Source organism: Fundulus heteroclitus, unplaced genomic scaffold (assembly GCF_011125445.2).
Source record: "Fundulus heteroclitus isolate FHET01 unplaced genomic scaffold, MU-UCD_Fhet_4.1 scaffold_44, whole genome shotgun sequence".
In the NCBI taxonomy this organism is placed as follows: Eukaryota; Metazoa; Chordata; class Actinopteri; order Cyprinodontiformes; family Fundulidae; genus Fundulus; species Fundulus heteroclitus.
Genome location: NW_023396857.1, coordinates 510,190 through 535,540, shown reverse-complemented (window position 1 = coordinate 535,540; position 25,351 = coordinate 510,190). Strand labels below are relative to the sequence as shown.

Here is a 25,351-nt window from a genome sequence, read left to right as displayed (position 1 = left end):
ACTTTTAGAGACTCTAGGAACCACCAGCAGACCTGCAGTCTGAGAGCGAAGTGCTCTGTTAGGAACATACGGGGTAATCAGAGCTCTGATATATGGTGGAGCTTGATTATTAAGGGCTTTATACGTTAGAAGAAGAATTTTAAATTCTATTCTTGATTTAACAGGAAGCCAATGAAGGGAAGCTAAAATTGGAGAAATATGATCCCTCTTGTTGATTTTCATCAGAACTCTTGCCGCAGCATTTTGGATCAGCTGAAGACTTTGAACTGCATTTTGTGGACTTCCTGATAGTAAAGAATTACAATAGTCCAGCCTTGAAGTAACAAATGCATGGACTACTTTTAGCCTTAGTGATACCAGCGATCATAGTCAAATGTCTACCAGTCAGTGTCCCACAACAGGGGACATCAAATGCTCTACCTGAAATCATATCGGCATTATTCAGTGCTACAGGTAAACAACTCAACTAAGACCAAACAACGGCCTCTAATAACCCAGGTGAGTGATGGGTGGGTTGTTGCTTTGCATCCGACTTTGAATGAACCTAGAAGGATGGGCCTCCCTGTGCTTAAAAACAGCAGCGCTACAGCTTCCTCCTCTGGTGAGACACCAGAATTGACAAAGACTCCCAAATAACTGAGTGAAAGTCCGGTTGGCTCTGATTTAAGCCAGTTTGTGGTTGCCAGGACCCAGGTGCCTAAGGTAAGGTAAGTTTATTTATATAGCACTTTTCAGTAACAAGATGATTCAAAGGCATTCTGTCAGTCATTGTAGTGGAGCTTTTAACATTCATGTTGAAAGTGACACCCTAAATGCTGCATTTGATGCCTTCTTAGCTTCGCTGACTTTGTGAAAACTATATGCAGAGCTACCAGTTCTTACCTTCATACTTTGGCCTAGGTGCTGTTGACATTTGGCATTGATTGTAAAGAAATACCAGTGTTTCCAGTATAACCCTGCATATAAACCAAGTATATTTGCATAATAACGCGGGGGGAGAAGGAAGTTCTGCACCCACGAAGGAAGGGTTTAATTACAGGAAAATATTATCTAACAACGATGTAACAACTTTTAAAGAGTCTTAATGTCCTTTTAATATCGTCAGTATTGCAGAAATACCCCTGTAGATAGCAGCAATGCTGTTTCTTCCCATTCACAAATAGATACCTTCGCTAACAGTGTGACTTCGTCATTGCGTTCTTCATTAGACAATGTAGCTCCCTTGAAAAAGAAGGTGATTATTCACAGGAAGCTGGCTCCTTGGTTTAATTCAGAGCTGCGTTCCTTGAAGCACAATGTTAGGAAATTGAAGAGAAAATGGCGCTCTACACACCAAGAGAAATCCTACCTAATCTGGAGGGACAGTCTATTGTTGTATAACAAGACCCTCCGCAGAGTTAGAGCAGCATATTTTTCATCATTAATTGAGGAGAATAAGAATAATCCTAGATTTCTCTTCAGTACAGTTGTCAAACTTACCCAGAGTCACAGCTGGGATTCTTCATAAATAAAATCGATTCTATTAAAAATAAGAAAGTTGGCTTCCCCCCATTTCAGATGTGATTAATCTATCCTTCATAAACAGATATGCAGGCCTTTAAAGTAGCTGCAATTAAACTTAACTCACCCCAACGTAAAAGCATAATCCTGCCCCAGACAAATTTTTAAAGTTGGCACCAAAGTGTCCGGTTCTGTGAGACACGGCTAAGTGTGGGGGTTAGGGAGATGTTCAAACATGAAGTGACAAGGACAACATCTAGTGGTTTTGTCTTTTAGTTGATTTTTGGGTGAGTTACGCTTTAAGAAACCTTCTCTTGGGTGGAAGTTTAGCTCACTCGGTAGAGCCGCTGTGCCGACAAGCGTGTGCTCCTGAGTTCGGTGCCGCTAACTTCCACATTTTATTCAAAAAAAAAAAAAGAAACCTTCTCTTGATCAAGATGAGTTAGTAAATTACAGACCTATATCTAATCCTCTTTTCTTATCTAAAATTCTTGAAAAAGTAGTTGCTAATCAACTTTGTGAACATTTACAAAGTAATGACCTACTTGAGGAGTTTCAGTCAGGCTTCAGAGCTCATCAAAGCACTGAAACAGCTCTGGGGGAGGGGCTTAGTTTTCCACCGCATAGCGAGAAAAATAAGTAAATCCTGAATAGTAGAGCAACTTCTGCAAAGTTTTCATAAAGCCTTTTCATAAATAGCCATAAAACATTAGAATCTGCTCCCACTCTGTCTGAAGCTGTCTGCTGACTTGAAAATCTTTTCTAAAAACTTACAGAAAATCAACTGTCTGCATCAATCCGGGTAAAATATTACTGATAATATTTATCTACTTTACTGCAAGTGCTGTAATTATTTTATTTATTTTTTTACAACTCCTTTTAACTTAGAAATGTTAATCATGTTGTACAAATATAGGGAATAATATTTTGAATGTCATTTTATAATGTAATGTGTTGTTTTAATGTTGTAAACATGTCCAGGGAGAGCTGATGGAAATTAGCAATATAGCTAAATCTGGTACAAAGCATCTTTTTTTTGAAAGAATAACATATTTTGTACTTTGTTCCTGACAAATAAACTAATAAACATGCAAACAAATGGCTGCCATGTTTTCTGCAACCAGGACTTTCTATGGCTTTCTCTCAGCAGGTACTTTCTACTTGCCACCATTCCATGATGGAGAGTTTTGCACTCACCGGCCACTTTATTAGATACACCTCTCCAACTGCTCATTAATGCAAATTTCCAATCAGCCAATCACATGGCAGCAATTCAGTGCATTTAGGCATGCAGACGTGGTCGAGACGAGCTGCTGCAGTTCAAACCGAGCATCACAACGGGGAAGAAAGGCGATTTAAGGGACTTTGAACGTAGCATGGTTGTTGGTGCCAGGCATTTCAGAAACTGCTGATCTACTGGGATTTTCACCCACAACCATCTCTAGGGTTTACAAAGAATGGTCTGAGAAAGAGAGAATATCCAGTGAGCGGCAAACGTCTTGTTGATGCCAGAGGTAAGAGAATGGCCAGACTGGTTGGAGCTGATAGGAAGGCAGCAGTAACTCAAACAACCAAGGTCTGCAGGAGAGCGTCTCTGAACGTACAACACGTCAAACTTTGAGGCGGATGGGCTACAGCAGCAGAAGACCACAGGGTTCTGCTGCTGTCAGCTAAGAACAGGAAACTGAGGCTAAAATTCACACAGGATCACCAAAACTGGACAATAGAAGATTATAAACACGTTTTCTGATCTGATGAGTCTCTATTTCTGTTGCGAAAGTCGGATTTTAGAGTCAGAATCATGAAAGCTTGGATCCATCCTGCCTCGTATCAACGGTTCAGGCTGCTGGTGTAATGGTGTGGGGGATATTTTCACACTTAGTACCAACTGAACACAGCCTACCTGAGTACTGCTGACCATGTTCATCCCTTTATGAACACAGTGAACCATCTTCTGATGGCTGCTTCCAGCAGGATAACACGTCATGTCATAAAGCAGGAATCATCTCAGACTGGGTTCTTGAACAAAACAATTAATTCACTGAACTTAAACGGCCTCCAATCACTACATCTCCAGCAGAGCATCTTTGGGATGTGGAGGAACGGGAGATTCACATCATGGATGTGCAGCCGACTAATCTGCAGCATCTGTGTAACGCTGTCATGTCAATATGGACCAAACCCTCTGAGAAATGTTTCCAGCACCTTGGTGACTCTATGCCATGAAGGATTAAAGCAGTTCTGAAGGCAAAGGGGGTCCAACCCGGTACCAGCGAGGTGTACCTGATAAAGCTGCCAGTGAGTGTTTGTGGGGCGCACAAACATGAATTTGACTCGTTAACAGATTCTCCCACCTGAGCTGTGGGTCTCTGCAGCTCCTTCAGAGCCACCACGGTCCTCCTGCTTCTCTGATCAATGCTCTCCTGGTCCAGCCTGTCAGTCCAGGTGGACGTCCATGTCCTGGTAGGTCTGCAGGTGGTCCATCCTCTCTTCAGGTCCACATGATAATCAGAGATCTGAGATGTTGCTGTAGAACCTGACCCTGCGGTAAACTGGACCAGAACTTCCTCCCTGCTGGGTTCCTTGGTCTTCATGATGGTGTTCTCTAACGTTCTCTAAAACGCCTGTTGAGGCGTTCAGAGAACGGTTGGATTCATACTGAGATTAAATTACACACAGTCGTTAATCTCATGTGGTGAATTTCTGTCCTGGATCAGAGAAAAAACTGAGCAATAAGCACCCATTCAGAACTTTATTGGTAAAAACGACCTTGCACGCCCCCTGCTGTATGGTAGGTGCATTACAGGTTGTCTATGTGGTTTAATGTTCAAATCTTTTCCCTTATTGTTTCCTCAGAAACTCATCCGACACTTCACGTTTTCTGATTTTCCAGTACTGAAAGGTATTGCAATCCTGCACTTGAAAGATCTTTAGTTTTCATTTAGAAATGATTAACATTTCTAAATGTGATTTTATGAGCCTGAATTCAGATCATTAGGACCAGAAAGCTCCGAGTTCTAATAAATAAAATCTTGATTATCTTACCATTTATGGAAACTTTCTGGAAAAAATGTCCAGCTGGTGAAGAGGAGCTGTAGAGCTGGCCAGGAGAAACGGAGGGTGATGATGATGAAGGTGGTAGTGCATTAGATCCTTAGGATGATTTGCTCTGCATCACGGGTCAAACCCAAGGTCTGCGGGCCGAATCTGGCCCATCAAATCTATTTATCCGGCCCTTAAGAGTCTAAAAAGGCATGTTATAAAGTAGAGGCATATATAATTTTAAATTGTTTAAAGTGGCTACATTTTTTTCACTGTAGTAACAGCATCCTGCCACTAGATGTCAGTGTCCCCACAACACATTAAAAACAGGAAATCTCCAGAGGAAAGTGAAGCAGAATGATGAGTTTAATGTGTAACTCACCCAGATATCAACCTAAAGGTGCTATTTATGTTACTGTGAATTTTTTTTTATATTTCTATATGAACTGAAATGAATTATGAAATCAAAAGTATCATCTATAGGAGCAACCGGCCCTTTTAATGACTTCATGATGCCAAAGTGGCCCCATATAGAAATGAGTTTGACACGCCTTCATGTTAACGGGTCGTCCTCCAACAGAACCACGCTCCGGTTCCTCTGGGTTTAACCGCCGGGTCCCAGAAACACCGCAGGACGGGTTAGGAAAGAGACGCAGCCTTCAGAGGGTTTTCCTTTATTTTCTTAGAACAAAACATTTCTCCAACTGCACATCATGTTTGAACACACAGAACTAAAACAGTCAGTAATTAAAGAAAAAAAAAAAAACTAACGATATAATAAAAGTTTATAAAGGCATCTCCAGCCGTCTGACCATAAAACCAGTTCTCACATCAGGTGACCACGTCATAATACAAAATGTCAAACGGACAACTTAATGGTGTGGACACAGAAACCGACGCTCTGAACCACATCTGGGCCACAAATGTGAAATTTAAACGCTCGTCGCACCAGCGGCTTCGTTCCAAATACGGATCGGGTTTGATTGAGGAGCGTGACGAGCAGCCGCTGGGACTCGGTGTGAGCACGCCGTTCCTGGACTTCAGGGGAACGACCTCCATCCTCTGGACCCGGACCTGCTCTCAGTTGGCGTGCTGGACGGTGGAGAAGCACAGCTTTAGCGTGTACGGGTACGGACCACCTGGAAGCAGAAGGAGCACACGCCACAGGCTCAGGACTTTGTCTACGCAGCAGAGCATGGATGAAATTCAGCAGAATGCAGCTTTATCTGGGGAAAAAAGGAACAACCAGAGAACCTCAGAGCTAAATGAAACCCAGACCCGGTTCCACCTGCCCTCAGAAACATGGCCGTTCAGCTTCTAATGCTCCACGGGGGAATCCCTGACGCAGTTCCTGCTACTCGTGTTTTCCTGCCAGCGAACCACAACCTGCTGGTGCAACGCTACAGACAGAACCCCGCCCACCGCCACCTGCAACGCTGCGTTTACTGAAGCGTAGCAGAAACAGCAGAAACTAGAGGAAACTGAAAGCTGATCTACAAAGTGTCTGAAATCAACTTCCTGATTCACCGGCCAAGTTGGCGGTAGATGTGTATTTTTTTTTTTAACCGGCCAAAATAATTATTCTAACTGATTCCTGCTAAATATCTCCACATACCGTGTTTTTCAGACTATAAGTCGTACTTGTTTTCATAGTTCGGCCCTTCCTGCGACTTGTATATCAAATTTAAATGGTCAAGCACGTAGTAAACATTACCGTCTGTAGCCACAAGAGGGCGATCTAGGCTTGTGAAAACTATGCTGCTCCTGTACCACTAAATAATTAATTAAAACATTAACTTATAAACAAAGACAGAACACATATTTGTATGTTTTTCTGTTTCAGTCTGCATTAATGCAGCAGATCGTAGCGTGGTGCAGCTCTAAGGAAACAGACAGAACCTGTTACTGGGCTGCCTGTGAAGCTAACAGCAGCTAGCGTTAGCTTACAGCTCTGTTACTGGGCTGTATGTGAAGCTAACAGCAGCTAGCGCTAGCTTACAGCTCTGTTGTCCAGGCCGGTTACATCTTCTCTGATGTACGTGAGCTTTATGTTGCTCTAAAACATTCGTGTCGTACTGTTAGCTTAGCAGTGTTACGCTCACCGTCTGATTTAGCCGTAATTTTGCCGAGAACTTTGCTGATTGCTGGTTTGTTAAGCTAATTTACTCCATTCATCCTCCCAGATATGATCCTCGTTATTCAGCCGGTTGTGGAGGCAGCTGTGCGATTTAATAAATTGATTTACCAGATTAAATGTCAGTTTTTAGTCTTGGATTGGGTGAAAAAAAAAAAAATTCTAAATAAATGCGACTGATATCCGAATATACGGTAATCATGCTACGTAATTAGCCTGAGCTAAACGCTAGTTGTTAGCAAACAGACGTGACGTTGTTGCTGTTGTTCTCACGTCACGTGTCTGAGTGTTTGTCGTCATACGAGCAGAAACAAAGAAGCATCTGCCCAGATGACTGAAAAACACGATTTCTTTGGTGCAAACATTTAGTCGCCATGTGGCAGCTAGCTAACCAGATGGAAAATTTACGCTAATTTCAGCCCCTGGATCTAGATTTTCTGATGGCAGCACGACGGGAGACGTAAATGTAGAAGAAGAACCTAAAATGTTCGCCGTGTTTATCCAGCGGCTCAGAGGTTCCTTCACACTTTAACCCAGACAGACTCTGGCCCCTGAGGAGCGGCGTGGGAGACCCCAGGGACCAACAGAGGGGAACATCAGAGAGAAGTTATAGAGGTGTGTGATCTAGACAAACCCTTTGTTGACCCTTTGCTCGCCTGCCCCCCCACACCTGGGTTTTTCATTTGGTAGTGGTTCATCAGAGCCAGCGCCTCCATGGCGTCGTTGATCGACTCCCATTCCAAGAGACCGGAGGCGCTGCGGTCACTGGGAGCGGCGCCATCTGTTGGCGGGAAGCAGCGGTTCAGAAACATTTAGAGATTCTTCTCTACAGGCGTCAGAAACCTGGAAAACATTTATTCTGACTAATGTTCTTACTTTTTCCTGTGAACAGTTTGACGTTGACTGGACTCTTAACCCCGAGCTCTTCACAAATCTGCAGAGACATTCACGGCAAAGACTCGTTAAGGGAGACGAGCCCAAACTGTGACGCTGCAGGAGACGGCGGCCATGTTGTTTTCCACCCACCTGAGAGAAGATCTCCGGGGTGACGTCTGGCTGGGCGTTGAAGAAGTGCAACACGTTGCTCGGGTGCTGGATGCGGTTCTTGGCCGCCTGCTCCGGCGAGGCGAAGCGGTTGTTGCGTGAGCCGTGGAAGTCCTTGAAGCTGCTGCTGCCGTCCTCCAACTCGTAGCACTGACCCGGAACGATGGCCTGCTGCTTGGACACGCTGCAGGAGGAGGAGGAGAGCAGCGCTTCAGACGGAGACCCGACCCGGAAACCCGGCCACAGAACCTGGGCCTGGACAGAGAGAACTCACCACACGTTGAGCTTCTGGCCAAACAGGAAGTTGTTGTTGAGGTGTGTGATGGCCCGGTCCACGGCGTAGCAGTCTCCCATCTCCACCATGGCGGCGCCGGGCTTGCTCTTCATGAACTTCACCTGTAGGAGTCAGGAGAGAGGACAGGTTAGCCAGCGGCTCCACAGACGGCTCCCGTCCTCCTGGGTTTGTCCCGAGGATGGAGACAGGAGGTACATTCTACATGTTCTAGCTCTACGCTCAGACATTTACCACAGGTTACTGGATTTAAATAGTAGCCTGGTAATTATTAGAAGCTAAAATGACTGGTGGAAGACGTCTCCAGTTACCCAGCATGAAAAAAAAAAAAAAACTTTGCTCTGTGAACAAAGAATAATCACATATATGCTAGGGCTGAACGATTTTGGAAATTAATCTAATTGCGATTTTTTTTCTTAATATTGCGATTTTTTTTCCAGTTTAATTTATCATGTCTTTTTAAACATATACAAACAACAAATCATTTTGTTTCCTCGCTGTGCAGATTAGTTGCTAAAAGACCCGCAGCATCTAAACTCAGAGCAGAAATTATTGCGTTCTGCCTACAATATATTTCAACCAAAATTGCAATTATGACTTTTCTCTGCATTTAGCACAAGCAACAAAAATGGCCTCTAAATAAAGATGTTTGTAAACAAGGACTATTTAAAACAAGAACTTTTAATGTTTCTATTAATCAGAATATTATTCAAGAGAACAGCTTTTAGTGGATTTGGACATCAATAATTGTTGAACATAAAGTGCAACCAACAAGCAAGTCTATGTATTAAACTGATTGACCTGTACTTAATGCTATGTATGATTATATAAACTCTAAAACAAATAATAAAATTAGATTATCTCACTGCTGCAACTGTCTTCCCTTCCATGTGGAGGCAAACCCACTTTAAACATTTTACCAACACCTAATGGACGTGTCTGATTCACTAATTGTTACATAGCCAAAAATTGCTGACTCTGCGATTTGGAAATTGCGTTTTTTTTTAAAATTGCGATTATATTGAAAATGCGATTCATTGTTCAGCCCTAATATATGCGATTAAAAACCTTCATATCAAACAAAGGAATCATGATTCCAACGCAATTTCTAGTTTATTTGATTCCAGTTATAGGGCTGGACGATGTAGAAAATAATATCGATAAAATAGAAATATTGATTCTATTGTAAAATGTATGTTTTGAATTTTCAACAAATACAAAACATACATTTTTGCCCATTTTAACCTGTTTTTAGATAAAGAACACTGAATTCAAACTCAACCAACTTTTAACCAAAACTGCAAGTTTTTGAAAAATAAAAAAAAGAACATATGCTCTCTGAACTCTTTAAAGGGGGCGGAGCTTAGTTCCTGGGTCTGTGTTGTGATTGGCTGGGAGGATGTAATGATATATTAACCTACATAGTTAGAATGTAAAAAGGAAAACTGTTATTCTATCATTGATATACGTCTATAGATCAATATTTATTGTTTGAATTATTTATTTTTTATTTATTGAATTGAATTATGGTAAAGCCCTATGCAGTAAATCACGCCGCCTTCTGTTCACTTTTAAGATCTACACGAGTTCCCTAAAACGTCTGAAAGCTTTAATAAAACTTTAATAAATCAAAGTAAATAAACGGCCAACTGCAGCAGACATAATCTGGACTACAGGTCCCCCCCCCCCCCCACCGGTGGAGCGTCCCTCTGGCGTTCCTGAAGGTACTGACCCGCTCTATGTTCCCATACAGGCAGAAGATGTTGAAGACCCGGTCGGCGTTCATCTTAGCCGTGTCCAGCCCGTACGCCATGACCACCGGCGAGTCGGCGTGGGCGCCGTACTCGCCGGGAGGCGGGGGAGGAGGCCCGTACGACGGCCCGTAGCTTCTGCCTCCTCGGCCCCTCATGGGGGGACCCATACGGCGGCCCTCGTAGGGAGGGGACCCGTAGCTCTCCTCGTAGCCGTGGTAACCGCCTCCTACAGGAAGAGGAAGAGAGTTAAAGACGGTTAAATTAGGGGGTGGCGGGTTCCTACTGGCGGAGGGGAGCAGCTCACCGTATTCTGGAGGATGGTCCCCGAGCAGAGCGGGCTGCCTCTGGCGCTTGTTGGGGTTGGCGTTGACGTCTTCTACGGGAACAGGAGGCAGAAAGAGGAGGAGGAGACGCGTTAGCAGCAACGGCAGCAGGAGGACGGAGCTCCACACAAAGCAGCGCCTCGGTCTACAGACATGCTGAGAGATCATCTGAGAGGCTCAGCAGCATGCCGCCCTCTTCATCGCTCTCAGCGCCGCTCAGAGCGATGAAGAGGGCGGCATGGACTGCAGCGCCTCCAGGAGCCGGACCCTCTGCGTCCGACGGACCGGACCTTCTACCCTAACCTGACGTGGACTAGCAGGAGACCCGAGGGATGAGGTGGATGCAGATGATCTACGGCTGCATTCAGACCTGGCACCCACATGCGCTCCACAACAACCGGCGCTGACAAGTGTGGCCAAAGTCTACAAAAACTGCCTGAAGTGACCGACTACCAGTCTGAGTCCAGATGTTCTGGTTCTGCCGTGTGAGCTGTGGGTCTGTGCAGCTCCTCCAGAGTCGCCGCAGGCCTCCTGGCTGCTTCTGATTCAGCCTCTGCTTCAGGTGGACCTCCGTGTCCTGGTGGCTCTGCAGGAGGTCCACCTTCCCTCCAGATCAGAGCTCAGCTTTAAGCCGGACCAGAACTTCCTCCCTGGCCCGTCTGCTGGGTTCCTTCATGACGCGGCACCGATGCTCCTCCTACTGAGCGACTAAAGGCTCCATTAGAACGTTGGTGCCGTTCTTTTACGAGCCGCCTTCTTCGTTGATCCATGAAACTGATTCTAAAATCTCATTTCATTCAGATTTAGGGCCGGACGATAATTAACAATATTAGATGATCGATAGAATAAAAAAAGTCTATAAAAAGTTCTATAGAATAAAAGTTTTCCTTCCTTTTGCATCACTACATCCTCCCAGCCAATCACAACGCAGACCCAGGACCTAAGCTCCACCCCCTCCAGAGACTTCAGAGATCACACGTTCTTTTTTCTGTTTTAAAAACATAGTTTTGGTAAATAGTTGGTTGAATAAAGGGTTTAGTTTGAATTAAGAATTTGTGTCTATCTAAAAATAGGTTGCTAAGCAACAGCCTAAAAGGGCCAGAGTTGCACTTAACTTAGACAAACTTTGTCAGGTTGTAAGTAAGGAGTGCATATAAAACAAAATGTCGCATACAGCTTACAACAATATAATGAGATTGCAGTTGAAATAAAATAACATTTCAATATAAAGTGCAGCAGTGATAAGTGTGTTCCACCATGTTTATAGTGCGAAATAATAATGGTGCAAATATGCAGTAAATGTTCAGTTGTGTACATTTAAATTTTAATTGATTATAAAAGTTCAGCAATGTTGGCAGAACAAAAGTAATGATGTGAAAAGGTCATAAAGTTTAGTTCAGAAACATTTGCTCTGCATTTGTTGATAATTATCGATCAATATTTCTATTTTATTGCTGTTTTTTTCCTCTACATCGTCCAGCCCTTCCCAGATTAACAGTTTAAAAAACGACTAAACCTAAAAGACGCTTCAGTCGGGTCAGAACCTGGAGCTAAGCGGCCCGTTTGGGTCGGATGCGGGCGCCAGGTCTGAAGGGGAGCCCAACAGGTGAAACGGGGGATTCCTCAAACAGACGAGTGACGGATGGCTGAGTTTACAGAGAAGAGGTGAGGACGCTCACACACACCTGCACCGCTCCCATTGCCCTCTGCATCACCATCTGTACAGGTACAACAATCAGAGTGGAAGCCATGTTATTCACCGTCACACGTTCACAGGCCAAACATGACAACAAGCCGTTGCTAAGTGTCGGGGCGGCGGGTCAAATGTGCGGAGCGGCTAGCGGCGCACGGATCGGTACATCCGAACGGGGAAGCCTGAGTGGGAATCAGTCATCGGCAGCGTGAATGGTGTGTGAGGAGGTGTGTGCCTTGTCTGTTGAGCTGTTGAGGAGGTGGTGGAGGTGGTGGTGGGGGGGGGGCGGTGGTCATGTGGTGCAGCTACTTTCCGAGGAGGGTCTCGGAGTACTTACTGCAGGTCCAACAACACGGGGAGGCACTAGCTGAAGCAGATCCCTCACTCTCCACTCACTTCATTTCATCCACGCTCCTCCTCCTCCTCCTCCTCCTGTGGGGGAGGGAGCGCCTCCTCTTCGCCCCCGCCTCTCATTCGGGCTTTTATCAAGTAGGATTGCTCATGGCTGGGCTGGGGATGGGCCGGCCGGCGGGCTTTTTAGAAGGAAAGTCCTGCTTGGGCCACAGAGCACAGCTCAGATGGGACGGCGGCCCCGCTTAGCCGCAAATTGCCAAACCTGCATTACATGGAAGGCGTTACACAGGTTCTAGAGAGAAAGGACTTCAGGGAGGAAAAAATAAATCTAAACATTTAGCAGGACAAAAAAAAAATAGAAGGGGAGAAGAGAAGATGCAGAAAGAGGAGGAAACAAAAAAAAAAGAAAAAGAAGGAGAGAGATCCATGAGGGGAATGTGAGGGAGGCAGAATGGGCCTGAGTGGGCGTGGCTGAGTGGGCGTGGTGTGCTGGGGGGCGTGTCTTCGTACGCCGGCTCCGCTCTGACTGCCTACGGCTCGGTGTTGGTGGAATGTGTCGCAGCCTTTAAAATGTGACGGCCATGGGTTTGTATCAGTGTGCGGCGGCGTTCCTGTGGTGCGAGGCTCCGTCCGGCGGGACGTTGGAGATGTGAGGTGTGTCCTGCTTCGGCGGGGGGAGGGAACCGAGTGTAGCTCAGTGCCCAAAACTCCCCACGCCCCCCATGGCGGTGGCTCCGCGGAGAGGAATGAGAATCAGTCCTACTGGGTGGTGCGTGGACGGTGTCTTGTAGGGCGCCTCCTTGTGTCTGGGCGGGTTTGGGCCGTCTGTGTGAGCGTGCTTGTGTCCTCACTGAGGGAGGGAGGGGTCCGCCTGTCCCTGCAGCTCAGACCACAGCCACTGATGCTGGTCCATGCCTCTGTTCCCACCACTAAACCTCCACTAAACCAAGCTTTCGTTTGTGTTTTTTTTGTGTTTCTGAGGCGAAGCACAACAGATTTCCAGTGAAGCTGCTTCACTGGACGCCACAGCGGAAAAGACCAGAATCAGCCTCCAGTGGTTTCCATGAACTACGCGGAGGTGGAGCAGCGAGGGACGCAGGAACGCCGGTCGCAAGCAGAAAGAAAAAAAAAAAAAAAAAAAAAACTCCTCAGAGGATTCCTGAGCGCCGCTCAGACTCACTGGACTGGAACCAGAAACCAGAAACAGGAAATGAACGGCCAGCCTGTTCTACGGAGCAGCAACCCTCCACCGTCCTGCTGAGTCAGCAGGAAAACCTTCAAGTTCACAGATTTTATCTTTGCCGTAAAAACTAAAGTCTGACACTCGGTTCTTTTGGAGCTCTACTCCCTTTATGCAAAGAAACAGAAGGTTTCAAACTCTGCTGCATAAACGCTCCAAAGCAGCAGCATAGCTGTCAAAGCACAACGCTGCAGCAGGGGAGGCCGCTTCAGGACAGACAAAAACCTGACACTACAACAAGTTTTAAAAGGCTGTAGCAACCCTAACCCAAAATTACAAGTAAATCAGACTGTGAGCGTAACCATGCTACATGCTAAGCTAACAGCACGACACGGATGTTTCAGACCAACATAAAGCTCAGGTTTATCAGCAAAGTTGTAACCCGCCTGGACAACAGAGCTGTAAGCTCGCGCTAGCTGCTATTAGCTTAACAGCAGCTAGCGCTAGCTGCTATTAGCTTAACAGCAGCTAGCGCTAGCTGCTATTAGCTTAACAGCAGCTAGCGCTAGCTGCTATTAGCTTAACAGCAGCTCGCGCTAGCTGCTATTAGCTTAAGAGCAGCTAGCGCTAGCTGCTATTAGCTTAACAGCAGCTAGCGCTAGCTGCTATTAGCTTAACAGCAGCTAGCGCTAGCTGCTATTAGCTTAACAGACAGACCAGTAACAGGTTCTGATGCTGTCTGGGTCCTTAGAGCTGCACCACATAACGCTCTGCTGCATGAATGCAGACTGAAGTCGAGAAACATACAAATATGTGTTCTTTATTGTCTAAAAGTTAATTTTTCAATTAATTCTTTAGTGTTACAGGAGCAGCATATAGTTTTAAAGAGCAGAGAGCACCTCTTTTAACTTGTTTACTCCTTGATTTATCCTGTTAATATGAATTACCATTTAAAGTTTATATACGAGTCGCAGGATCGGCCCAACTATTAAAAAAAATGTGACTTATAGTCCGAAAAATACGGTAACTTGTAAATTCATTTACTTAAAAAACTGTCTATCCTTTCAGTGCTTCCCCAGCGTATTATAAGCCTGGCAGGCCACCAGGCTAAGCGTTGTTTATTTTAAATAATTCGATGTTTGAGACATTAAAGCTCCAGCCTGGGACAAAACCTCCTGGTCAAAATAAGCTGCTTTTTTACTGTTGTTTTTACATCTAAAATAGATTTTTTTAAATTAAGTTTATTGTTGAAACTAACAGCGGATCCTTTTAAACTGATCTAATGCAATCTGATGGTGTGACATTATATAAACATAATAAAAGAGGCAAAAACTAAACCAATGCTAATGCCAGATTTTAAAACACCCGACGCTTTATAACCAGAAAGCTGCAGTGATCACTGGATGGAGAAATAGTCACTGCTTTGTTCCATTTTGAAATAAAAAAAATAAAAAAAATAGCATTTCAGGGCTATTTATAGTAAATATGTAACAGTAACTGGAACCATGTAATAATTTACTACTATGACTTGGAGCTTTTGTGCGAGGCGACTGCAATCCTCGGCTTGTAGGAGGTTAAAACACAGCCGAGTCTTTGCCAAGGAAAGAAAAAAAAAATGCTTTAGCATCTCCTTAAAACATCTGAGTTATATATATATATATAAAAAAAAAACACGGATCGTAAAGACGTTCAGGAACTGAGGAGTTTTCCCGTTTATCATCAACATTATCAAACCAGAAATACTGCATGCCACCAGCAGGAAGAATTCTAGCCTCCAGATACTCGCACGCCTACGGCAGCGTACGTTCCAATCTGACAACATATTACGCAACCTTCAAAAACAAAAACTAATATCTATCGACACGCTCCAGGTTGTTTTCTTTCCGGCTGCAAGCGTGTTCCTGCACGTCCCAGCAGAGTGGCGGTAACTCTGACCCCCCGTGTCCCTCCTGTGTGACCCCTGGTCAGTGTGAAAGCCACACACATTGTCATTGTTAATGAGGTTGTTATGAAGAGGCTAACAAAGCCCCCCAGGACTAGTGGTACGGTCTGTAAAGACTAGGGGGGCCTCCATGTCGGCAGTGATGGGCTTGTCAGGTGAACTCAGTAAGTAATGTGTCTAGGAGGGGTTACCTGGACCCCCCAGATTGGGGTTGGTGTAGTCCCAGGTGTCCTGGTCATTCTTGAACACATTCAGGCGGGTCGGCTGTGGAAACAATGAGAAACGGTTTATATCTGAAATAAAACCTTCAGACCTGACGGATCTGCTCTGATCTAAACTCTCTCATAATATCTGGCTACATGTTCAGGGTAGTTGTCCTGCTGGAAGGTGGACCTCCACCCCAGTCTCAGGCCTTTTGTAGCCTCTAGCAGGCTCCATCCATCCCATCACCCTGACCGTTGGCATCAGGTGAGACCAGAGACCTGACTGGCTGCATAAACGCAGAGATCAGTTCAACAGCTATCAACTTTTGGTTTTAGCCTCAGTTGTACTACCGCTAGCATGTTATGTTACATGCAATCATTGCAACGGTACATGTAGCACCGTCAGCATGTAGCGTAACGGTGCTATATGCTAACGGTACATGTAGCACCGTCAGCATGTAGGGTAACGGTGCTATATGCTAACGGTACATGTAGCACCGTCAGCATGTAGCGTAACGGTGCTATATGCTAACGGTACATGTAGCACCGTCAGCAAGTAGCGTAACGGTGCTATATGGTAAAGGTACATGTAGCACCGTTAGCATGTAGGGTAACGGTGCTATATGCTAACGGTACATGTAGCACCGTTAGCATGTAGGGTAACGGTGCTATATGCTAACGGTACATGTAGCACCGTCAGCATGTAGCGTAACGGTGCTATATGGTAAAGGTACATGTAGCACCGTTAGCATGTAGGGTAACGGTGCTATATGCTAACGGTACATGTAGCACCGTTAGCATGTAGGGTAACGGTGCTATATGCTAACGGTACATGTAGCACCGTCAGCATGTAGCGTAACGGTGCTATATGGTAAAGGTACATGTAGCACCGTTAGCATGTAGGGTAACGGTGCCATATGCTAAGCTAACAGTACGATACGGATGTTTCAGAGCAACATAAAGCTCATGTGCTTCAGCAAAGTTGTAACCCACCCAGACAACAGACGGGTAAGCTAGTGCTAGTTGCCATTAGCTTAACAGACAGCCCAGTAACAGGTTCTGTCTCGGTCTGGGTCCTTAGAGCTGCATCACGCAACGTTCCCCTGCATGAATGCAGACTGAAACAGCGAAACAAAAGTGCTCTGTTGTTTGTACGTTCATGTTTCAATTTATTCTTAAGTGGTACAGGAGCAGCACATAGTTTTTACAAGCCTAGAGCGCCCTCTTGTGTCAATAGATGGTAATGCTTACTGCTTGGTTCATGTTGGTCAGTATGAATTAACGTTTAAACCTGACTAGAAGTCACAGGATCGGCTAAACTATGAAAAAAAAAAAAAAAAAAAAGTGTGACTCATAGTTCGTTAGTGATCCACCTGATTAAACTAGTTAGTAATTCACCTTCAGTGTCTTCACTTTATCTATATGACGACATCTAATGTCTACTTGAGGAAGTCAGTCTTTCTAAAAGTCACCAAGAGTTTTAACAATGGATGCTTATATAAGTGAAACCTGCATTATGGAACCAGCGGCGGAAGCTAAACTTCACACCTACTCGCCCACTATCTACGCCTCCAGAGGCCAGACATCCTGGTCTTTCCAAAGCAGCTTCAGTTAAACAGTTAACCTTGTGAACGGGTTTGATTCAGTGGCTTTTCAAAGCCGGTAACTTCTGCTAACATCTAGCACCTCTACAAACATGGCAGTTTATAAATGGACGTCTGTACGGAATTAAAACAGCAGAACTGAGCGGCAGATCAACGGATCTTAATGCATCTGCAGCTGGTGAAGACTGGCGTCCCGTGCTGCGGTCGTACCTTAGCGTACTCGATCTTCAGAGTACAGCAGCCGGAGTAAATGTCTGCGCCGTTGAGCGACGCCTTGGCCCGCTGTGCGCTCTGCACAGAGTCGAATGTGTTGGTGGTTAAGGAGGCAACGTGGAAGAAATAAACTGATTTCCTGTAAACACGAAACGAATCCAGCCACTTTGTCCACTCCATCGGCACCAACTGACCCGCAGGCCAACAGTTTAAATCTCAGAGACTTTAACACTGGAAGGATATTCAACCATGGCCTGGACGCCGTTCTTCCGGAAGATGACGATTCTCTGCACAGGTCCACAGTTGTTGCAGATGGTGTAGAGGACATCCTGCAGAAGGAGAGAAAAGCGAAAACAGTTCATCAGTGAGAAACAAGATCTCAGTTTGAAACAAAACGCCGACTGTCAGATAATCCGATTGCTCTCTTCCTCACGTCACTCATCTAGAGCCGTGTCGTACGACCCTGATCTGCCCGGCCCGTTTAACAAGTTTTCCTGCTTCAGCACTACAGGCACACGAATGTTCAGCAACACACTAAAATGACGTTTGCTGTTTTGAAGCAGGGAAAACATGCAAAACCTGAAGAAGGCTGATCTGAGATTTACCTCAGGGTGTACAAGTTTAATACAATGTGACAGAACCTTAGCGATCCTAATTTTTAACACACAGGCTAAATTTAGTCAATTTATTTAGCTCTAATTGACAACACATATCATCTCAAGTCTCTTTCTAAAGTCAGACTCCATCAGATCCTCCAGGTTGGTGAGAAAGTTTCCTCTCTAAGGAAACCCAGCAGGTTGCATCAAGTCTCTCCAAGCAGCATTCACTCCTCCTGAAAGAGCGTAGAGCCACAGTGGACAGTCGTCTGCATTGTTGATGGCTTTGCAGCAATCCCTCATACTGAGCATGCATGAAGCGACAGTGGAGAGGAAAACTCCCCTTTAACAGGGAGGAGAACCTCCAGCAGAACCAGAACCAGGCTCAGTGTGAACGCTCATCTGCCTCCACCCACTGGGGCTTAGAGAAGACAGAGCAGAGACACAGAAAGCTCAGAAGCTCACATTGACCCAGGAGTACTTTCTATGTTAGAGAAGACAGAGCAGAGACACAGAAAGCTCAGAAGCTCACATTGACCCAGGGATCCTCAATATCGTGAGATAATATTGTTGTGCCATCAAGTCATGAGAGAAGGGAAAAAAAAAAAAAAAAAAAAAAAAAAAAAAAAAAAATCAAAGTTGTAAGCAAAGAAGTTTCAGTTTGTGCTGATATTCACCAGACAACAGACCGCTGAGTTCTGGGTGGAGACGAAAACACAGTCATGTTCGTCAGCATTGGGAAAAGGAGAGCGACACGTTTCATAAAGCAACAAACATCTAATGTACGGCTGCTTTCTCAGGGATTCCTGTTAAGTTTCAGGGTTTAACGGCCTAAATAAGCAGATCCACGAATCACGTAGTAAAAATGGAGCGATATTTGCATTTTTAAAAATTTTCTTATACAAAAAACAACATTTTAAAAGACGGAACAAGTCTAGTTTTATAACATACATCTGTTTTTTTTTTAATCTACTACATTTACAGAGCTGGGTGATGTTAAAGAAATTTAATCAATACTGATTTAAGAGCAGCGGCTGTCAGCCAGCTTTCAGATCTTTATATATTGTCCATATGAACAGCTGCTGTATATCTGCCTACGTATTATTTTTGAGCCATTAAACATCAAAGAGCTACGCTGAGTAGTTCTGCCTCACGCCGTCATCCTCAGGTTTTCAGTTTCAGATCAGGCGATTCCATCAGGTAGCTGAACTCAGCAGCCAATCAGCACTGAGCTCAGCCCGAGCGTGAAAACACATCAATGGAACGCAGGTAACGAGATTCACCATGGCGACGGCAGGAAACAGGAAGTGCGCATTTCCCACAAGTGGAATTAAAAATGTTTAATGAAGGCATACGGAGAATATTAGACCATAACAAAATTAAACAATGTTGATGATGCTGCAGAAAAAGCGAGTTAGCGGCAGAGTCACTGAAAAAGGTCAACGGATGAGTGATGTGAGCGTTATTTGAGAATTAAAGCTGAATTCTCACACTGCACTCATCTGACACTGATTACGTATCTTTAGGTGTGACCTGACTGGCATGAGGAGGACGTGGCAGCAAACCAAGATGAAATATGAAAATACAGTTTAATCAGGTCCACTTCTAAGTTATTATGTTTAACCTTAAACCAACTAAAGCTTTGATTGGCTATAATCAACATTTGCAGTTAATAAAGGGAGTTATTGAAATAATTGATATGTTCATTAATCTTAGCCAGAATTAGCTTCACCCATCCTTCTAAAAATGACCTAACACTGATTTTCTTGTAGGTGTATAATTTATGGCTCCCTTTATATCATTCAGGCTGTATTAATATTTGAAGTTGAGGTAAATAATCCACTGAGTTTCTTTGCTGGCGACGTGAGCCTGATGAGCACAAAGTGTTTTCTGCTCCACCTACGATCTTAATCTGCATCAGGAGCCAGAATCAGTCAAGCGTGCTGCTCCACTTGCTGGAAGTGTTTCTTTATCTTATCTCAACGTTTCAGCGCCGCTTCAGGAACGCAGAGTTATTTTAAAAGAAAACAATAAATAAAAAGGTAAAGTGGCTGATCTTTCCAGAAATGCAGGTAAGAAACGCCTAATTCCGTCTCCCGGTCCAGCGCTGTAGTAAAATCCTTCGTCATGACGGCAGGAGAACTAATCTGCTGCAGAATGGAGGGAAAACGAACGGCGGGGCATAACGGGACCCCCGGTCACCGCCGTCTGGTCTCACCGTGGTGATGGGGTAGATGGGGTTCATGATGGTGAAGAGGAGAACGTTGTTGACGCTCCTGGAGTCGTCCGAGTCGCCCGGCCTGGAAATCTTCTTGCTGGTGGAGTAGTTGATGAAGGCGGGGTGTCCGGCGATGTACACCTGGTTGTCTGCAGCGTAGGTGACCGCTGTGGACGAGCCGTTCATGTCCTCGTACTCCACCAGCGCCTGCCGCTTGTTGGGCATCACCACCACGTAACTGAAAGAGAAAACGGATTAAAGCTCGGCGGGTAAACATCAGGAAGTCAGGCTAGAATCTAGAGACGCCATCTGGACATCGTGTCCTGATCGGGACGCGGAGCGATGGCGGCTCGCCTGTTCTCCAGATCATCATCAGGAGAACCGGCGATAAGTCAGTGTTAGAGCGGCGAGCGCTTGGCGTGGACCTGCAGGACACCGGCCTTCTGTTGATGCTTATTAACCGACTTTTACTGAATCAGGCGCTAACGCAGAAAAACATCTAAAGGACAGTCAGTTGAACACGACACGACTTCTTCAGCACCATTTAAATCCAACTGGAGGTGAACAAATGTGCATTTTCTAAGCTTAATGTGGGTGTGAGGAGTAACTAAGACCAGAGGAGAGCAGCAAGCAGGTGCAGGTTACCTGCTCACCAGGTGCGTTCCCACTGCAGGGACCAAAGAGCAAGAATTCAATCCACCAACCAGCTGCAGAACATAACAGCCAATCAGAGAGCAGATAAACACATCCGGCTCTCCAGGCCGGTTGTTTATTTTATGTCCTGGTAGCACCATTAGATAAAATTAATTGCGTCTGTAAACCAAGGCTGGGCATCGATTCACATTTCATGAATCGACTCCGATTCTAAAGATTTAGAACCGATTTTTTTTTGATTCTTAGATCGGATCGCTGGTATTAAAAATTTTTTAGATGTTAACCGAATATCATGACTGTAATTATGCAACATATTGACACTAGTATCATATTAACACTTAAATGAATAAACGGTGGCAGCTGTGAGGACCAAATTGACTCCCTGAATGTTTTCACAAACACGCTGTGGAGCAGAAAACCCAAACAGACCCAGAGAATATCTACAGCTGCTCTTTCTATTCAGACACTTAAATCAAAGGCGACACTAACCTGGTGCATTATTAAAGATATGACATTACATTCACCTCCTGTGACGTATATTTACATTGTAGCATGCAGAGCCACAGTAACTGTAAATGAGAAACGTTTCCTTGAGAACGATTCTAGGATAAAAGTAACGGCAGCTTCCTCAAACACCAACAGCGTTCCAGAGAGCAAAGGCTAGAAAAAACGCCTCCTAGCTCCTGTTTCTGCTCTGCTGTGAGTAAACAGACGTGTCGCCTCCTTCTGTAAGATCAAGAGCGACTCTGAAGAGGTTAGAAAACGTCATGATGACCATAAAAGCAACTGCTGCTGCTAATAAACAGCAAACACTTCACGTGTCTCAGAGGCAGATGGAGGTGATAGTGAAGCTCGCAGAGTTCAGACGCATTTTTCTCTTATCTACCGAATGTTCAAAGGAGTCAAAAATCAAGTCAGTCGGGTCATTTTAAGGTAACTGAGGGCAGATCAACGTTTAAGCCCAAGTTTAAACAGCCAACTTATCCACAAGGTTAAATATATTAGCAACTTAAAACAGTAACTGCAGACTGACGCAGATCATTGTGTTAGGAGACTAAAGTTTACTTTACCTAATAAAGAGTTTATGCTAAAGATGCCAGTGATCCATTACTGAGTTCATCTAAAGTTGACCTAATTAACTCACCATTAATTGGTTCATTTTCTTAAGAACCCCAGTTTTCTCTTACATACCACGAAGGGTTTTATTTTTATTTATTTTTTACAATATGCTGAATTTTAAGAGGCCCATCATTATGATTCTAACAGCTTATTGTGCCGCCTGCATTAAATACTGAGTGGATAAGCAACAAATTGTGGTTTTCTCACATTATTAAAACTTATAACAGGAGCCTGATTCCCCACCGTCGTGTTTCCATTTTTTACTGTAACTCTCTTCGCTTCTGTAACATCCTCGCCTTCTGAGCAACGCAGTGAGTTTTGGTTGAGATGTTGCCGCCGTTCCGCCATGCAGCCTGGCTGACTGGGAGCTATTCAGTCGTTAACTTACGGACATCGTTGGGTGTTTCCATTTAAAGACAGAGCCGCTGGAAGAGCCTTTTGCATCCTTGTCATTAGACGGTGTGAAAATAATCCCACAACGGACTTCGCTGGGGCCGCTTGGCGTTGCTTCCGCCATGACAGTCTGGCTCCACTATAGAACGACCGGCAGCACTCTCCGCTGAATGACAGCCATACTAACACTAAAATAAAGGCCGTCTAAGCGAAACTTATCAGTTAATCTGATGGAACAAACTGATCTAATTAAGTCGAATCTTTGATTGCATCCCTACTTTGTGCCAATTTGAATCCTGTCAACTGATCACGGCTGACAAAGATTCAGCTCATCCAACAAAAAGTCGCAACACAGATTTATCCAGGATGCATTTATTTAACTAATAGGCATTTATGAACGAGTTTACTTTGTAGAGCCAAACATACTGTAGTACCAAGCGACGACGTTTGTGTTTAGCTGCTCATGATCCATTGTTTGCATTTTTTTAAACCACTTTAGGTTCTGGGGAGCAAATTATTCCACACTAAACGTTTGGGACAACGCGTGTCTGAATTGTACTTTTCCCACGGACATCGTTGGGGACAAATTGCGATGGTCTAGACTAGTTGAGAACCAGAGAAAAACAAACTACAGTGTGTGAGTGAGGCGCGCAGCAATGCTGTAGACAGGAACCAAAGTTTTCCTTTAACATTCAGAGCGTTAACCGGTGATTAACGGACATCTGGGTTTGAACATAGTGGGCGGCTGATATAAATACTGTGACAGGGTCACCATCCTGCAGCTCCATGCAGAAAGCTCTGCCCTCCCTAGCAGGGGAAACACACCGAGTCTCCCTGAATGACGCGAGGCCGTCCATCTGACAGCAGAAACTCCGTCTGACATGTGGTTGAGCCGCAGGGTTCCTCGGCTTCTCCATTCTGACCACAACCTTTAAGAAACGCTGGCGGCTGACCTGCAGCGTTGCTCACCTTACGCAGACATAATCCCAACACCCTGAACCAAAGCCTAGGATTAAAGATGGTTTATAGAGTCAGTCGCCACCAGCTAGACGTCAGGGATATTTCATTAAAACATGTAATGTTTGTGTGTTTCCACAGAAATGCAGCAGATCAGCTCCAGCCGGGAGTCCCCATGCCCTCCTGCTATCACCTGCCTTAACTCACCTGATGGCTCCAAACTCCTGCAAGGCCTCCACAAGGTCGGCCTCGGTCACTCCGTCCATCAGCCCCCGGACATGGACCACCACCGAGGGGAGGGTCTTGTGTGGGTCTTCGTATCCCTGCGGGGTGAGGGGAGAAAACAAGAGGCCGTCACCAGACCGCTTCTACCCTACTGGCTGGACCCCCAGCACCCAGAATGAGTTAGCGGACAGCGGGGCGGCTGTGGGAGCGGAACCGGGCTGCTGGGGCTGGGTTCCGGTGGTCGCTGGGGGAAGGGGAACCAGCTGCTCCGTCTGGGCCCGTTTAGAACCCGCAACCACGCTTTTGTGTCACTGTTTAATCCGAGCTAAAGTAGGGGGGTGCGGAATAAACAGCCCTGGGCCCGATTAGCTAAACGGTCTGTTAGCCGAAGCGAGCCATGCTAACGTTACTGGTACTAGAACAAAGCCGGGCTCAGACGAGGCCCGGCGGGGGGGAAACCGCCCTCTCCGGGTCCCGTTCAGAGCGAACGGCCCACGAAGCACAAGTTGGGTCAAACGGCTGAAGTTTGGACCGGGTTACATCGGCCAGCGTTACAAAGACGTAAAGCTAATCCCGCTTTAAAACGAGGCGTGCGGTGGAACAACGGTTTCCAGGCGCGCGCATCAATGAATTAAAAAAAAAAAAAAAAAAAAAAAAAAAAAAAAAAGCTAAAAAACATACATAATCCACGCCAGCAGACTTTGATTCGGTTGTTCTGGAAGTAAAAGGCGGTTTCTGCGCAAGCGTTTCGTCGCGGACTCACCGCCATTCCGTCGATTTTCTGTCGTTTTGTTGCCCTGCCGTCTTCGCTGTAGTAACGGCTCGCTGCAGTAGCCATGTTGTCCCGGTAAAAAAGAACGCTCAACTGAAATGGACGGAAAACTCATGAAAAACGAGGCATGCGTCGCCACGCCCCTTGTACTGACGCCACGCGCTCTGATAGGCGCAGGGAGCTGCCGGTCTTTGAGGTGAGCCAATAGGACGAGACGGGGGCGGGTTTGTAGTTTGTGTGCCCCAGACGCTTGAATCCAGCAATGTCATTTAGGCTGTTGTCACTTTTTTACTTTCACTTGGTACTAAAGGACAACACTAAAGGTTTTTAGGTAAAACTAATTTATATAACACTAGTTATGCATAAAGGTAAATAACGGTGCTTATGAATATGAGGAAAAAAATAAAGACAAGAGATTCATAGACACGATTGCCGTGACAAGTTCAGTATACTACCGTAATCATGACTTAAAGTAGCTGTTTATGCACAGTTTACGTTCTCATTGGTTATATTTCATAATTAAGAAATGTAGAAATAAAATTTTGCTACCGCCTGTTTTGTTCTGGTCTTGGAAACAAAGTGTAAACAGATCTCTGATGACCCGATGGGTCTCCATGGTTCACATCCAACGAGCCTCTATGAGAATTTTAATAAGATTTTTTCCCTCTGGTTTTGGTGCCGAACTCTGACCACAGCATTTTAGATGAGCTGCAGCTTTGATCTGATAAGGTGCAAAAGCACTTTAACCCAACCTACAGGGAAATTAACCCAATTAGCTAATGCAGTAGGCCAATTAAATTTAGGTCAACAACTAATAGTTTTCAGTTCTTTGGTCTCAGTGCTCATGTCTAAATTTGGAAAATCTTTACAAATACCATATGAAATAAGACACCAAGGACCAGCATCTTGACAATTTAAACCAATATCACAACAGGTCTTAGACATTTTAACTATGTGGCATCCTTTCAACATTCCAGCAGCACATGGTTGCCTCTGCCAGCAAAGTCTAGTATGTCTCCCATGCCTATTATATTTCACAATAGCTGCCATGTTAACAAAAGACATATTTGCACTAGTAATGATGAAATAACTGACTATACAGGCCGCTTTAGGGCAATTGCTGCGAGTGTTTGAAGAAA

General features: G+C 45.0%; 1 protein-coding gene across 5 annotated transcripts; it reads right to left on the bottom strand.

Annotated features, from left to right (window-relative positions):
* Positions 1-5,200: 5,200 nt before the first annotated feature.
* Positions 5,201-24,328, bottom strand: LOC105920757 (heterogeneous nuclear ribonucleoprotein L). 5 transcript variants are annotated; one of them, XM_012856384.3, is made up of 14 exons: positions 24,204-24,328; positions 23,423-23,538; positions 20,093-20,330; positions 17,522-17,607; positions 17,276-17,372; positions 15,450-15,522; positions 11,775-11,807; positions 10,071-10,142; positions 9,745-9,992; positions 7,995-8,116; positions 7,703-7,904; positions 7,553-7,610; positions 7,311-7,457; positions 5,201-5,681 (listed from the first exon to the last, which is right to left on the bottom strand). In XM_012856384.3, exons 1-14 carry the CDS (start codon positions 24,276-24,278, stop codon positions 5,623-5,625), a joined length of 1,626 nt encoding a protein of 541 aa, XP_012711838.1. In that variant the 5' UTR covers positions 24,279-24,328; the 3' UTR covers positions 5,201-5,622. The 5 variants fall into 5 exon arrangements, with proteins under 5 accessions (XP_012711838.1, XP_012711840.1, XP_012711839.1 ...); XM_012856386.3 differs by having other exon boundaries at positions 7,347-7,457; XM_012856385.3 differs by lacking the exon at positions 11,775-11,807.
* Positions 24,329-25,351: the final 1,023 nt, after the last annotated feature.

Bases quoted from the DNA above. Each gene is read 5' to 3' on its own strand.
- LOC105920757 (XM_036131497.1), bottom strand. From the start codon at position 24,278: ATGGCTACTGCAGCGAGCCGTTACTACAGCGAAGACGGCAGGGCAACA. The intron at 10,143-15,449 runs GTAACCCCTCCT...CTGTTCCCGTAG, and splicing joins CCCCAATCTGGGGGGTCCAG to AAGACGTCAACGCCAACCCC. The intron at 8,117-9,744 runs GTCAGTACCTTC...TGACTCCTACAG, and splicing joins TGTATGGGAACATAGAGCGG to GTGAAGTTCATGAAGAGCAA.